Source organism: Archocentrus centrarchus, chromosome 1, assembly GCF_007364275.1.
Source record: "Archocentrus centrarchus isolate MPI-CPG fArcCen1 chromosome 1, fArcCen1, whole genome shotgun sequence".
Taxonomy (NCBI): Eukaryota; Metazoa; Chordata; class Actinopteri; order Cichliformes; family Cichlidae; genus Archocentrus; species Archocentrus centrarchus.
This window is the reverse complement of record NC_044346.1, coordinates 2,795,470-2,808,423: the sequence shown is the minus strand read 5'-3', so window position 1 is coordinate 2,808,423 and position 12,954 is coordinate 2,795,470. Positions and strand designations below refer to the sequence as shown.

Below are 12,954 nucleotides of genomic sequence, written 5' to 3'. Positions count from 1 at the left end.
TGATTCTGATTCTCTGCCTCAGTCCTGTTACCTACAAGGATTAGGTATCAAAGTACATAAAGATGGTCCTGATGTCTGTTACAACTGACATTCATTCAAATACTATTATTTCAAAACATAAATGATGCAGCTGCTTATAAAACTAAAATACTCTCCCTGAAACCTTTGCAAACAAAATTGTATGTGATAACATGATGAAAACCACAAAAAGGTGACAATATTTGGCCTACTTGGACTGAGAATAAAATTAAGTTCCCAGCATGCCAGCCTGTCACATGTCAGTGGCAGCGGCTTTTCATTTCGTGACTGTGAATAACCAGTAAACCAGCCCAGCAGGTGTCTCACAGGTATGAGGTCATTTAAGGCAATAAAGACTAATAGTTTTTTCTCTAACCTAGGCTTGGCGGGGCCTGACATGGCTTGGCTTAATAAGCAAAGTGTAACTGTGCTAGTGTTACCTCGCTGTACTTATGTAAGCTGATGGACTCCTGTCAGCTGAGACTTTAGTACAGAATCTACCACTGAATTCCTAGGAATACACATTAAAGGTTAACAAACTGTGTTCCCCAGATTCTTCACAAAACATCATTGGTGAAATTAATAATAACAGCTACAGATACTGTTTACCTCTTTTGTACCATGTTTTTAATGCCCACACTGGTGACAGCCGTGGCCGGGTGCATCATGGTTTCAGGTTGTCTGTCACATTCTCTTCCTCGTGTTATCTGTGGAAAGCTAAGAGATAATATCTTTAAATGTGGCTAATTTGGACCATGAAGCAATCAAACTGCAGTTTTGAATGCTCTTCAAACAAATATCTTGAAGAGTAAAGTGATGAAGTGATGGCATGTTATAGCTAAAAGGCCAAATGTCCCGAGATCCAAGTGAGTGAAGAGTGAAGTGGGAGTGTCTTTAGCAGTGATGATGATGCTGTACAAATCTGTTCTGATGACGAAACAATTGAATGTATAAGTGGAGCTGTCGATTTAGTATTTGATCTATGCTCCTACCCTCACCTACAGCCATCACAGTTAGAAGTGGCAGAAGTGAGCCTCCTCTGTAGAGTGACTGGGCTCTCCCTCAGAAATCTGATGAGGAGCTTGGTCATTCGGGATGGATCCAGCTGCTGCTCCTCCACATCAGAAGGAGCTGGTTGTGGCACTTTGGGCATCTGATTAAGATGTCTGCTGGGTGCCTTATGGGTGAGGTAGACTGGCAGATCCAGGACAGTTTGGAGATATTATATCCCTTGGCTGGCTTGGGAATGCTTTGGTGACTCTGGAAAAGCTGGAGGAGGTGGCTGGGGAGAGGAAAGTCTAGGTCTAAGTCTAAGTTTAGATTCTTCTCCCTGTGACCCGGCCCTGGACAAGCAGCAGAAAAAGGATGAATGAAAGTTCAAAAGTCATGGAGGTAAACTGATACTTGACTGGTTAGCAGAGACATACAACTGAGTAATTCTAGTTGGCACATATTTGTTTACACTTTGCCAAACTGCTGGTGAAAATAAATGAAACAATGACCTGCTGCTCCACCTTGTGGTACAAATAGGTATTACACAAATATAGATATGGTCTGGCCCTGTTTTCACTTCAGTTGTTATTAATATACTGTATAGCACCATATGCAGATATTTTGTACATAAAGTCATAGAGGTTGTTTCTTTACAATACCATTAACAGCTCTAGTTAATTTTGGAAGATTTTTAACTACTCTGATTTACAATTATCACGTTTCCACTGACGAGGTGCCGGCGCTCCTGCTGGCTCCCAGGGAATGGTGAACCCTTTAAGAGCGGACCTGCGTTTCCACATATACATCCTTTATGTATATGGGTGTGGGCGGTTCCTCATTCGAAAATGTGCAAACATGGCACCGCTTTTCTACTCTAGCACTCAAAGCGCTTTACGTAGCATGCCTCATTCACCCATTCACACACATTCATACAAACACTTCTTTCTAAGTTTCAGTGCTTTCTATCTAACATTCACACACATTCATACGCTGACAGTTGCATCGGAGAGCAACTAGGGGTTCAGTATCTTGCCCGAGGATATTTTAGCATGCAGATTAGAGAAGCCTGGGATCAAACCACCAACCTCTGCCTCCTGAGCTACAAAACTGGAAACTGGAAAGTTATGTTGCAAGTCCTGCCTGCTCACCCTCCCAAGGAAACAATCTGTTGGAAAAACCAGTGCTCTCACCCTCCTCTCAGGATCTGACCCCTTCAGAAATCCAAATAAGCCTTCTCACTCTACCTGTTCAGTTCCCGCCATCTGAACCCGGACCTTGGGAATAACTCTTGTCTCCTTCTTCCCCAGCGGATCTTCCACTCCTTCAATCAGGAAAGAGCTCCATTCCCCAGAAGTGCTCTGCAACTCCTGAAATACTTTGTTTTCAAAATAAAATATGTAAATAGTTTTGTGTGTTTGTGTGTGAGATCACTGATTCTACACTCGGATCCATCGTAGTTATTGGCCCAGCAGCTGTGTTCTCAGCTTCATTGGATTTTTTTTTCAGTCATTAATTTATATGTATATATTTATCTACTTTATACCTTCTATTTTATATATTAATGTGTGAACTTTACACAGTGTGGCGCTGAAACAGGAGCGGCCCTCCAATCTCAGTGTACATTCTGTATAATGAAAAATAAATGCATTCTATTCTGTTCTATTCTATTCTATTTATTTTGTTTTTAAATGTAGCCTGATAAATTTGGACTACACACTCATTTACAGCTTCACGACGGTTTATTGTATTGTATTATTTTATCACTCGCAGTGTTTATTGTGTGTAGTGTTATGACTTTCTGACACTGACCTATCATGTGTTAAAACCAAGTGTATAAAAGATGCTGCGTTTCCTGCTGAGGCTGGGAATGAGGAGCGGCGGAAGGCGCATCCCTGTGACTGTAGTCGCAGTATTACGGTATTTCCTGCGGGTGTGTTTGTGGAGCTGCTGTAGCTGCTGTGACGTTCGGACATGTTAGTGGGGAACAGACAGCAAGACCTCTGCGAGTAAGAATGAATGTTATTCATTTATTGCTGTGTTTTCTCTCTGAGTTACTGGATTGTAAAGGATAACGTTTCGCCGGTTAGCTTGTACATTGCTCTGTGGCTAGGCCCTCATCATTCGCGGATTATTGATACGGTGTAACGGTGATCTTTGATCCGGGTTTTCCAGCGTTGAGACGGCGCGAGCAGCACAGTTAAACCCGGCGCGTCAAACGAGCCTCCATCCACATGTTTTTACTTTGATGGATCTATCTATGGTCTCTATCCAGAGGTAAGAGACGGTTTAAAGCCCAAACAGACTGTTTCTTCCCATATCTGTAATCTGGTTTCCCTTCACTTTTTTCTTTAATAAAGCGACCACGACGAGAAAGTGAAGTGATTAGTTATTAGTTTCCACAAAAACTTTTGACCAGGATGTGTATGTTAAAATATAGCGTGTACAAAAATGTTTTTATACACAAATAGTGTTAAAACACCCCGGCTACCTCGGCCATTATGGGGTACACAGTGTTTTTGAGCTCTCTTGGCTGCCTCAAACATGTTTGGGAGGGGTACGAAAACAGACCTCAGCTGACTGCAGTCTGATATGTAGCAGTGACAGTTTTATACACTGTAACCTTAAAAAGTGCTGAATTTCAGCCCACACCAAAGTACAGTCGTCCCTCGTTCACTTATTGCGGCTTCATTGTATCGCGGATTTTTGTTTTTAAATGTTACCAATTCAGTTTCGCGGAGTTTTCACTAATTGCGGGATTTTGCGGCATATAGGTATTCCTGTAACACCCGGACGGAGAGCTAAGTTACGCCTACGTCTTTAAGTAATAATTCATCATCTTCCTCATTCAAATTGTAGTAGAGAGTGGGGAAGGTTTATATGAGCGTGGGAAGGGGTTGTAAAGCCTTAAAATATATAAATAAATTAAATATAACGTCGCTACTGAAACTCAGTTATTCAGTTATATATCATACTGTAAGAGTGATATGGTAAAAACCCATGCATTGGACAAGCAAATGTACAAAAAAAATGAGCTGATTCTAAGGGGTTTGAGTGGTTTTATCATGGACTGACCCATTAACGTAATGTAATTTAATAACGGTTTTGTTTTTTGTTATAAATAAGTATACCAAGACAAGGATAAAAAAATATTCTCCCTCAGGAAAGTAGAATGTTTCAAAATGATGATTAGATTGTCAAAAATTCTATATAAAGTTTTGGAAATTATTGAAAAATGACAGACACCTCATGTGTTTCTAACATCCCAAGGCTGAATTTTACGAGAACGCATTAAAACTAATGTACAGAGATACTGAATTCTTTGTGAATGATGTTCAGCCTCTTATTCTGCTCATACATGCTGTGCTGTTTCTCTTCCTGTCAAGAAGAAGGCAAAATTTGTCCTTGAGGAAATTTGTATGTATGCTGCCATGTTCATTACTTGTATTGTTATGCCATAATAATAAGCAAAGGACATCCTTTATATTTAACCTGATTCAATGGAACCAAAACTAATAAGACTGCTGTTCTCAGTCATATAAAACTTGCAAAAATGATAAACAGTGACAGTCAAGGTTTCTGCCAGAAAGGTTCTTAGATCTGGCAAATGCCACGTGGCTGCTGGAGAGTGCTAGCAGTTGTTGCTAGGTAGAATTGGTCACAAACAGGGTGCTGCACCAAAAATGTCCTTGTGATGGCTTTGGTTGCCCGCAGATTGCCGTGGTTGCCTTATAGTTTGCATGAAGATGTTGACTTATCTGCAAATACTCAACATTTACTGTCAGAGTAGTGGTAGAAAAATTGAGGAAAAAAGCAGTATAAACTGGAAATGGAGAATGTTTGCCTTCAAAGTAAAGGTTTTTCCTTTCTGCTGCAACCAATGTATTTCAAAGGGTGTAATTTTGACGGTGAAGGTGAACGCGCTTCGTTCCCAATTTGCGTCACACTTTTCACAGTTTTACTACCACTTAGCAAGTAGTTTTCAAGTGTTTGCTGACAAGTTGGCCTCTTCCATGCAAACTACTAGCAACCCCACCTAACAACCAACGCAGATGATGGTGCAGCATTGTGTACCCCTCTGACCAAAATCATGCTAGTCACTGCCAGCAACCTCTAGCATTCACTAACTGGCCATAGAATATACATGTTTCCTTAGTGCCCAGTGGTTATCAGGGGGTCACTGACCGGTCTCTGGGCCTGCGTGAATGGGGCTTTAGCCATCGATTTCACAGTGACTGCCAGCAACCACTTGCATCCAGTTGGGAAATTTGTCCCTCACAGCCAGTGGTTGTCAGGTAGTTACCAACAGGTCTCTAGGCCTGTGTGTCTGAGGCCTAAATTACTGGACATAAATGGACAGATATACGTTTAGACAGGTAAAATGATATTAAGTCATAAAAATTTGCCTTTTTTTTTTTTTTTTTTTTTTAAATGCTTATGCATTTTTCTTTTAATATGTGTATATGGGTTAATGGGAACAGTATAATAATTAAATACATTGGCTTTTTGCTAAAGGAGTAAAACCCAAAATACTAGTCCATTTGTCAGCTGGGTGGTCGGCTTAGCTCAGGGGCTTCACTGGGCTTATAATACACTGGTGGAAACCCTCTCATTGATTTTTGGACAGCTGATGACAATAACTGAGAAAGAAACTCCTTGTCTCTCTCTCTCTCTCTCTATAGATGCGAGAGGAGAAATGGACAACAAGGACTGAGCTGAAACTCTTACCTCTTTTTGCAAGAAGAGCCAACAGTGCACAAAGCTATCAGATCACAGCAGTCATTAAGTTTCACTGCTGCGGTAAGTGCGGCTGGACTTTATAGTATACTGGGACACTAAAAATCCTCCAGGACAGATCCTGTCTGTTAGAATTGTTTCTTTGTCACCACGTGGTTTTGTTTGGCACATTCACCAATGCGTCGATGGAAAGGGTTTTTGAGCAAGTACCTGCGATGGTCCAGCACAGTCACACAAGCTCTCGTCCTGTCCATCATCACATTTTGTGTCATACTTCCTCTGTGCTGCCATCGGCTGTTGTACTCTTACTACTTCATTAAGTCCATGTACCTTGATTCTATGAGTGAAGCGGTCCTGCGGCAAAGCTTAGGACGAGGTCAGGAAGCTCTGCGCTTCTGGCAAAGCTCTTCCACTGCAGCATCATCCAGACTCAGCAACATCACCCAGCATCCTGAACTGCTGGTCACGGTGGTGACAGCCAGGCGGAGTGAGGCGCAGGCCTACCACTATCTGCTCCAGGTAATGATGCAGCTGAGTAGCATTGTGGGAAGCTGTGGGGAGCGGAAGTGTGCAGAGGTGCTGGTCTGTGATGTTGAAAGTGGCCCCCTGGAAAACCAGGATGCCAAACTGCTGGAAGGCCACTTCAGGGTGGTCCGGCGTTCCTCTCAGGAGCAGCAGAGCAACTGGGAACAAATCAACACCTTTGAGAAGGAGAAGCGGGATTACGTCTTCTGTCTCCACAAGGGATGGGAGCTGATGAAGCCTAAAAATACAGTTGTTCTGGAAGATGATGCTTTACCAAGAAATGACTTTTTCATTGTCCTAAAGGACTTGTTGTCACGTAGGTTTGCTCTCCAGACTCTTTACATCAAGCTATATCACCCTGAGAGGTTACAGCGGTACTGGAACCCTGAGCCATACCGCATTCTGGAGTGGGTGGGGCTTGGGTTGGTTGGAGCAACGGCCCTTCTTCTCAGCTTTCCTTACTGGAACCCCTGTTCTTTCTCATTCACCCTGTCACCTACCCATCTCCTCTTTTTCACTCTATACATCATGACTGCTGCAGAGCTGCTGGGGCGGCATTACCTTCTAGAAGTCCGGAGACTTTCCCCACAGCTGTATGCCGTCTCCCCAGCTACCGAGTGCTGCACCCCAGCCATGCTGTTTCCCGGCAATGCCTCACTCAGGGTGGCTGAGTATCTGGACAGTTCGTTCTGCTACAAAGGGAATGCCAAAGATACTGTTCTGTATCAAATGACTAGGACAGTCCCTGGGCAGAGATCTCACAGTGTAGAACCCAACCTCATCACCCACATTGGCGCTTATTCCTCAGTCAGATCTAACCCACCCCGGCCCAGGCTCCTCTGACACAACCAGAAGGTGAATGTCTTTTTCGTTTCAGATTGAGCTTAATCAGGTTTCCCGTCGCTCTGTTCTGCTTTTTACCAGCTGCTGGACTTTTCAGAAATTTCAGCACATTGCTCAGTGAGTGTCGGTTTGGTGAAGCATCAAGGGCACAAGGTCTGTGTAAGGGCTGGTTATGCTTTTTCAGAACAACTTCTGATGAGGTTGAAAGCACACAAACATGCTCTCACCATAAGTCTTAAACTGTTTTATATAACTGTCAGATGGCAGAAAGTGACACTTTTGACCCACACCTTGAAACCTATGCCACCTCTTCATGAGCAAATCATCAAATCCACTTTCACCGAGCTGTGTGCGACCAGATCAGGCACCATACTGTATCACCATCCTGGAAAACTCCTTTGATCAGTATCACTAATCAGGCAAAAAAAAAAAAAAAATTGTTTTTAATTACACGTTTCTTGTCAGTCTTTAACTTTTAACAACAATAACAGATACTGCCAGAATGCCTAAAGTTTTCCTTTTTCAGAGATATAGATTCTTTATTTAATATGGTGTGTAATATGATAAAAATGAGACTATTGAAGGATCACGATGAAACAAAGTTGATTATCATTATGATTTTTTTTTTTTTTTAATCAAACTTTATTCAGTTTCTTACAGTTAGGAGAGAACAGCTCATCAGACTATACCTAAAGTTTCTAAAATGTAGCTACCGTGGAGCGCTATCGCTCATTCAACCTGCCGCAGTCATGTTCACATGTTCACATTCATCTTTTACAAATACAAACATGAGAGCAGAAAAAATGATTTAATTTTTGTAGAAGAGCTCAATATATCCATATCTTTCCATCTGGGATTTGCTCTGTATCAATTGCTCCACCCTAGTTGCTAACAGTAAATGCTGTTTGCCACAGATTTTCTTTGAAGGTGGAGTCTCTCTCTGCCTCTTTCTTTCAATAGTTGTTTATGAGTGTGTGTGTGTGTGTGTGTGTGTGTGTGTGTGTGTGTGTGTGTGTGTGTGTGTGTGTGTGTGTGTGTGTGTGTGCGCGTGTGTGTGGTCACCAAACACGAGGCTTGGCTTAATCCAGGTGATGATTTACTATGAAAGACTGATTCATGTGTGAGGTTACAGTTTGTGATTTGGGTGTGGAGTTTTTTTTTGTTTTACTTTTTTGGTGATCACACAAACCTCTGCAGCACATTCTTGCCCTACAGTAGTGTACAGTATAACACTGTCAGTACATGCACTCTGACACGGGGCATTTCCACGCAACATTTAAATGAACAGTTTTACAGTTACTGTTGGTAACCTTTTACACATTACACAGAAGGTTTACACCGATAAGGGCACGTTTATCGCTGAAGTGAAGTGCACTTATTGAAACACTGCCTGTGATTTTATACGGTAGACAAAAACACCTTCTGTTTTCAAGCCATGGGTTGTAAATCTAATCTCACGAACAGCTACCTGATTGAGCAACATTTCCATTAATTCTGTATTTTTAATCTTCCATCTAAAACTAAAGCCCTGAAAAACATTCCTAAATAGGGATTAATATTAATAAAATGGGCTGAAGTTAACAGAATATGATCGTCCTCACCATTTAATTGTTCATGTAGAAGATATGAAAATAAAGGAACTCTATTTTTGCATTGTGATATAGAGCTGATTAGCCTTAAGAGTCATGCACACAGGAAGATACTCGAATAAATGTGGAAACCAGATATTGTGAAATGCTGATGAAATTTGGCATCTCGCAGCGAAGACTAATTGTGTTGTGAAACGAGGTGAGCAAGTGAGACCAGTGAGAGTGAAGAAAATAAAAACAAGAGTTCACTTCATAACTAGAGTGTGGACTAGAGACCAGCTGCCAGTGAAAGGCACTGAGCTAACTGCTAACTGCTGTTAGCATGTGTGAGTGTTTATCCAACATAAGCGTCTCATTAAGCACCTGAAATAACCTTTTACTGATGTCATGTTTGCTTCTAAATGTATCTGATAGGAGACAGCAGCCAAATTTAAAACCAGTATCCAGCATGTGTTATCCCTGCTGCTGCTGCTGGTGGCTCTGAAGGTACGATACGTTTTTGTTAGTAGCTTCAAATGAGAACAGAAGTTGCCTTAAAGAAGAGCTAAGACTGAAAATGTGGAGAAACAGCGAGCAGTGCTCTGCTTTGTACAGCGGTAGCAGAAACAGCTCTCAAAGGTCACTCATCAACAGGCCACACCTCATTCTTTAAACACAAGGAAGTGTAAACGTGGTATGTTGTAGTTTTATGGGAGGTCATATTATGGAGTCAGCTGGGAGCTCTGGTGCTGAAAGCTTTCTGTTTGGCAGTGATTCTGTTACCCGACTGGCTGCAGGCTGTGGCTTCATGATTCAAGAGCATCAAAGTGACTCTTGGTCAGAGAAGAGTCTCCTACAGGACGCATATTTTCATATTTTGGTGCTCTATATTGAGTAGCCTGCTGGACAGTTGTGAACAGCCCCGCCTCCCTGAATGAACAAAGTCACTTCTATTTCTACATCACAAAATCACAAATTTGCCTTATTTACTTAAATCTTCATGATTTTATTACATTCCTCTAAATTTAAGTGTGTTAATTCATTAGCAGAGTAATAGAATCTGAAAGCATAAATAAAATGTTTCTTTTATTGTTGTTTTTTTTTTGTTGATGGGACAAAATTTCTTTGGTAAAGGGCTGCTAAGTATTAATTGCCAAACCTGATCTGACCATTTTTAATTTTTGTGACTATAATAATCTGATTACTGGCCTGATCTCTTCTTATGACTCTGATTAGCAGTTTAAAAATAATTATATGTCTCACACAGTTAGGATATAAGTGAAAATCTTGGAGTTTCATGAAAAATATTAAATATTGAATTGCAATATTTATATTTCATTTGAAAGAAGATTCACTGTAGCTGTGCAGAGCACTTCCTTTCTGCTTTGATTTCTCACATGCGGATTTCAGCTCCTCATATCTCTGTGACCTACAAACAGTTAAGTTTTGTTAAAATTGTGTGAAGTTGGAATGTTTTTCTCTTTAATGCAGCTGTTCATCACAATACAAACCATATCAATAATTAACACAATGGAAATGTAACTTTTTTTTGGTCTCAGTTCCTGCATTGAGATGTTTTTGCTGTCTGTTTTCCAGCTGCTTTTCTTTTGACTGTGATCAGGTAACGTGATGATGGTGAGCTCTGACGCTAAATGAGAGCAGTGATATTTTTGTACTCAAGCTAAAAAAACCTTTTGAGTTTCTGGTATTTGAATTTTTACTTCTGGTTTGGATTTTGACGTGTCCTGTTTGCACTGAGACTCTTTCACTGTTTTACAATTAAAATCAAAGCGTCTGAAGGTTTTTGGCTGTTTGGAGTTTATTTACAAGCACTGACTTTGTTGCATCAGAGGATGCATCCTGGGCCGTCCCAGCAAGTCACTCTTTATACAAGTAGAATCATACCGTGAACCTCACAAGCTTGAGACTAAGATAATGACAGAAAACAGGCTCTACGACTTTCCACGGGACTGAAATGTGATGTTTTTCTCTCAAATTCCTCTCTCTGAAAAGGCCATGGAGACGGGAACATTTAATAGGTGGTTTACGGCACACTGGTTTCTGTCTCTAACAGGATTTCCTCTTTACACAGACACATCTCTGTTCATACAACAACAATTAGCACAGCGGCTACTTTTCTAACAAGGACAAACCTCATGAGTTCTAGTAAAGATGGAGTTCTGGCATTCAGACCTTAGCACAGTGTGACCAACTCTATGAAAGCAGACGTTTGGGTAGTTTGCTGGTCTGGAGCATTCAGCTGTGTACAGTTCCTCCACCATGATGTGAGAGGTTTTACAGATTACTTCTATAAGCTATTTAATGATGGGCTGTAGGTAATGTAGTTTTTCACAGGACTCCATAGGATCCTGTGAAAAACAGTCCTCACTTTCTGATTTATAACTTGATCAAAAACACAATAATCTGATAATATTATTCCATTATGTTTACTGTTTACAGTTCTGCTACTCATTGTTTTCTTTTGGTGTTTCACATATCAGGATAGTATCATAAAACTATATCAACATGAAGGTGGTCGCAAAGTTGATTGCTGTTAGTAACCATGGCTACATGGACACGGGATTAAAGCCAGGTGACAATAAAACAGCGACGTTTGTTTACGTCAGAAATCATGACTGTTGCTGCCCAACTGTGTGAACCTCTCCACAGGATCTGTAAGTCTACAGCCGGGTGGTGGAAAAGATCCTGTGTTGTACCAAAAATAAAGAGTTTAGCTGAACTAAACGACCACAGACCGGTGGTCCTTACATCGTACAACGTGAAAACCTTGGAACTGATTCTATACCTACTGAAATTTGACAAACTTGTTCACCTGTAGTTGTTTTCCCTCTTCAGCTCTCAGCGGAGACGGTCACACTTTTCTTCTCTCCCCAGCTCTTCCTTTTTCCCCTGCTTTGCTGCTTTAGAGCGTCTCTTCACGCAACTTCTGAACTGGAATTTATAATTATGGATCTGGTCAGCTGGTCTCTCAACGCCATTGTTTTGATCAAATTTTCACCATGAGGAGATTGGGGGAAGGAGAACCCTATTCCCTCTTATCAATGGACATTCCAGCTGGCTACGTTATGGTTCCTGTGTGGTGTGGAAGATGACGTGCCTGGCTGTATTGTCAATGGAATACTCACATTTGGCTTATTGACACTGGGGTTTCTCTGAATTGGACCTGGAGATACCTGGCTTGTCGTTGCAATTCAGGAAGTCTAGGCAGCTGTCTGGCCTTGGTAAGGCTGCTTATGACGGGAACGTGGGAAGGCTACAGACTCAAACTCACTCTGTGTATCTGGAGCTGATTCGGAGGGGTAAGATCTTGGAGATGTATGTATGTGTTTCTGCACGGCGAAGGAACGAACCAAGAAGATTCGGATGAATTGGATTTTTTTGCCACAGAGAGGTGCCAGTAAGACTGAAGGCTGTCAACAAATGAATCAGTACAGTCTGTACCAAAACAGTCCCTGGCGGCCTTGAACTGCCGCTTATCAAATTGTCTCGGGGATGTTTGTAAACAGATGCTCTACCCCCCCCGCTGTCCTGTCTTCTTCTGACCTGTGTTGGACTGATCTCCCTGACCCTGATGAACTCTACGTCTTATCAGAACTGTTAGCTGAGGAGGGAGTTTGAGTCAGCCCCACAGTAGCCCGACCCCCCCCCCCCTCTCGCCTCCACTGGCTCCCCTGTCCATCCCTCCCCACCCTAGTGCTCCCATGCTATATGTTTCTGCTCTGTCGCAGAGGTTTTTGTAACCTTATACTGTGTATGTGCATATGTATACAAAGTATGAGATGATTTATTTTCCTCACTCATCCCTATATGTTTTCACTATTGTTTCTGTCTTTTTAATGGCAGCGCCTCCAGAAGGGGGCAGTGTGGCCACAGTTCACCCATCTCCCCATGTTTGTTCTGTTTGTCTTCTTGGATCAGTGTTCTGTTAACTGTAATTTCCCCATTGTGGGATCAATAAAGTATCATCATCATCATCATCATCCAAACAACACACTGAAGTAAATGCTGTCCTCTACATGCTTCACCGAGCTTATCTGGGGGAATCTGGCACTTATGTTAATTATCTTCTTTTTTTTTTTAACCGCTTTCAATACCATTCACCTCGGGTTTTCAGGTCCAGAAAGAGAGCTAACTCCAACTCTGAGTAAGTTACCATGGTAACAGACTCTGTGACCCTAACCTGGCAGGTTTTATCCAACAACCTCTGAGTGTCTCTCTGACTCCTCCCCTCCTGCTGCACGTGAGCCCCCTG

The 12,954-nt window shown here is 41.8% G+C and overlaps 1 protein-coding gene across 3 annotated transcripts; it reads left to right on the top strand.

Moving 5' to 3' along the window:
* The first annotated feature begins 2,901 nt into the window (after positions 1-2,901).
* On the top strand, positions 2,902-10,484 carry pgap4 (post-GPI attachment to proteins GalNAc transferase 4). 3 transcript variants are annotated; one of them, XM_030742620.1, is made up of 3 exons: positions 2,945-3,017; positions 3,184-3,285; positions 5,691-10,484. In XM_030742620.1, exon 3 carries the CDS (start codon positions 5,923-5,925, stop codon positions 7,111-7,113), a length of 1,191 nt encoding a protein of 396 aa, XP_030598480.1. In that variant the 5' UTR covers positions 2,945-3,017; positions 3,184-3,285; positions 5,691-5,922; the 3' UTR covers positions 7,114-10,484. The 3 variants fall into 3 exon arrangements, with proteins under 3 accessions (XP_030598396.1, XP_030598480.1, XP_030598315.1); XM_030742536.1 differs by lacking the exon at positions 3,184-3,285 and having other exon boundaries at positions 2,902-3,017; XM_030742455.1 differs by having other exon boundaries at positions 2,992-3,285.
* Positions 10,485-12,954: the final 2,470 nt, after the last annotated feature.

Coding starts and splice junctions, on each gene's coding strand:
- pgap4 (XM_030742536.1), top strand. CDS start 5,923: ATGCGTCGATGGAAAGGGTTTTTGAGCAAGTACCTGCGATGGTCCAGC.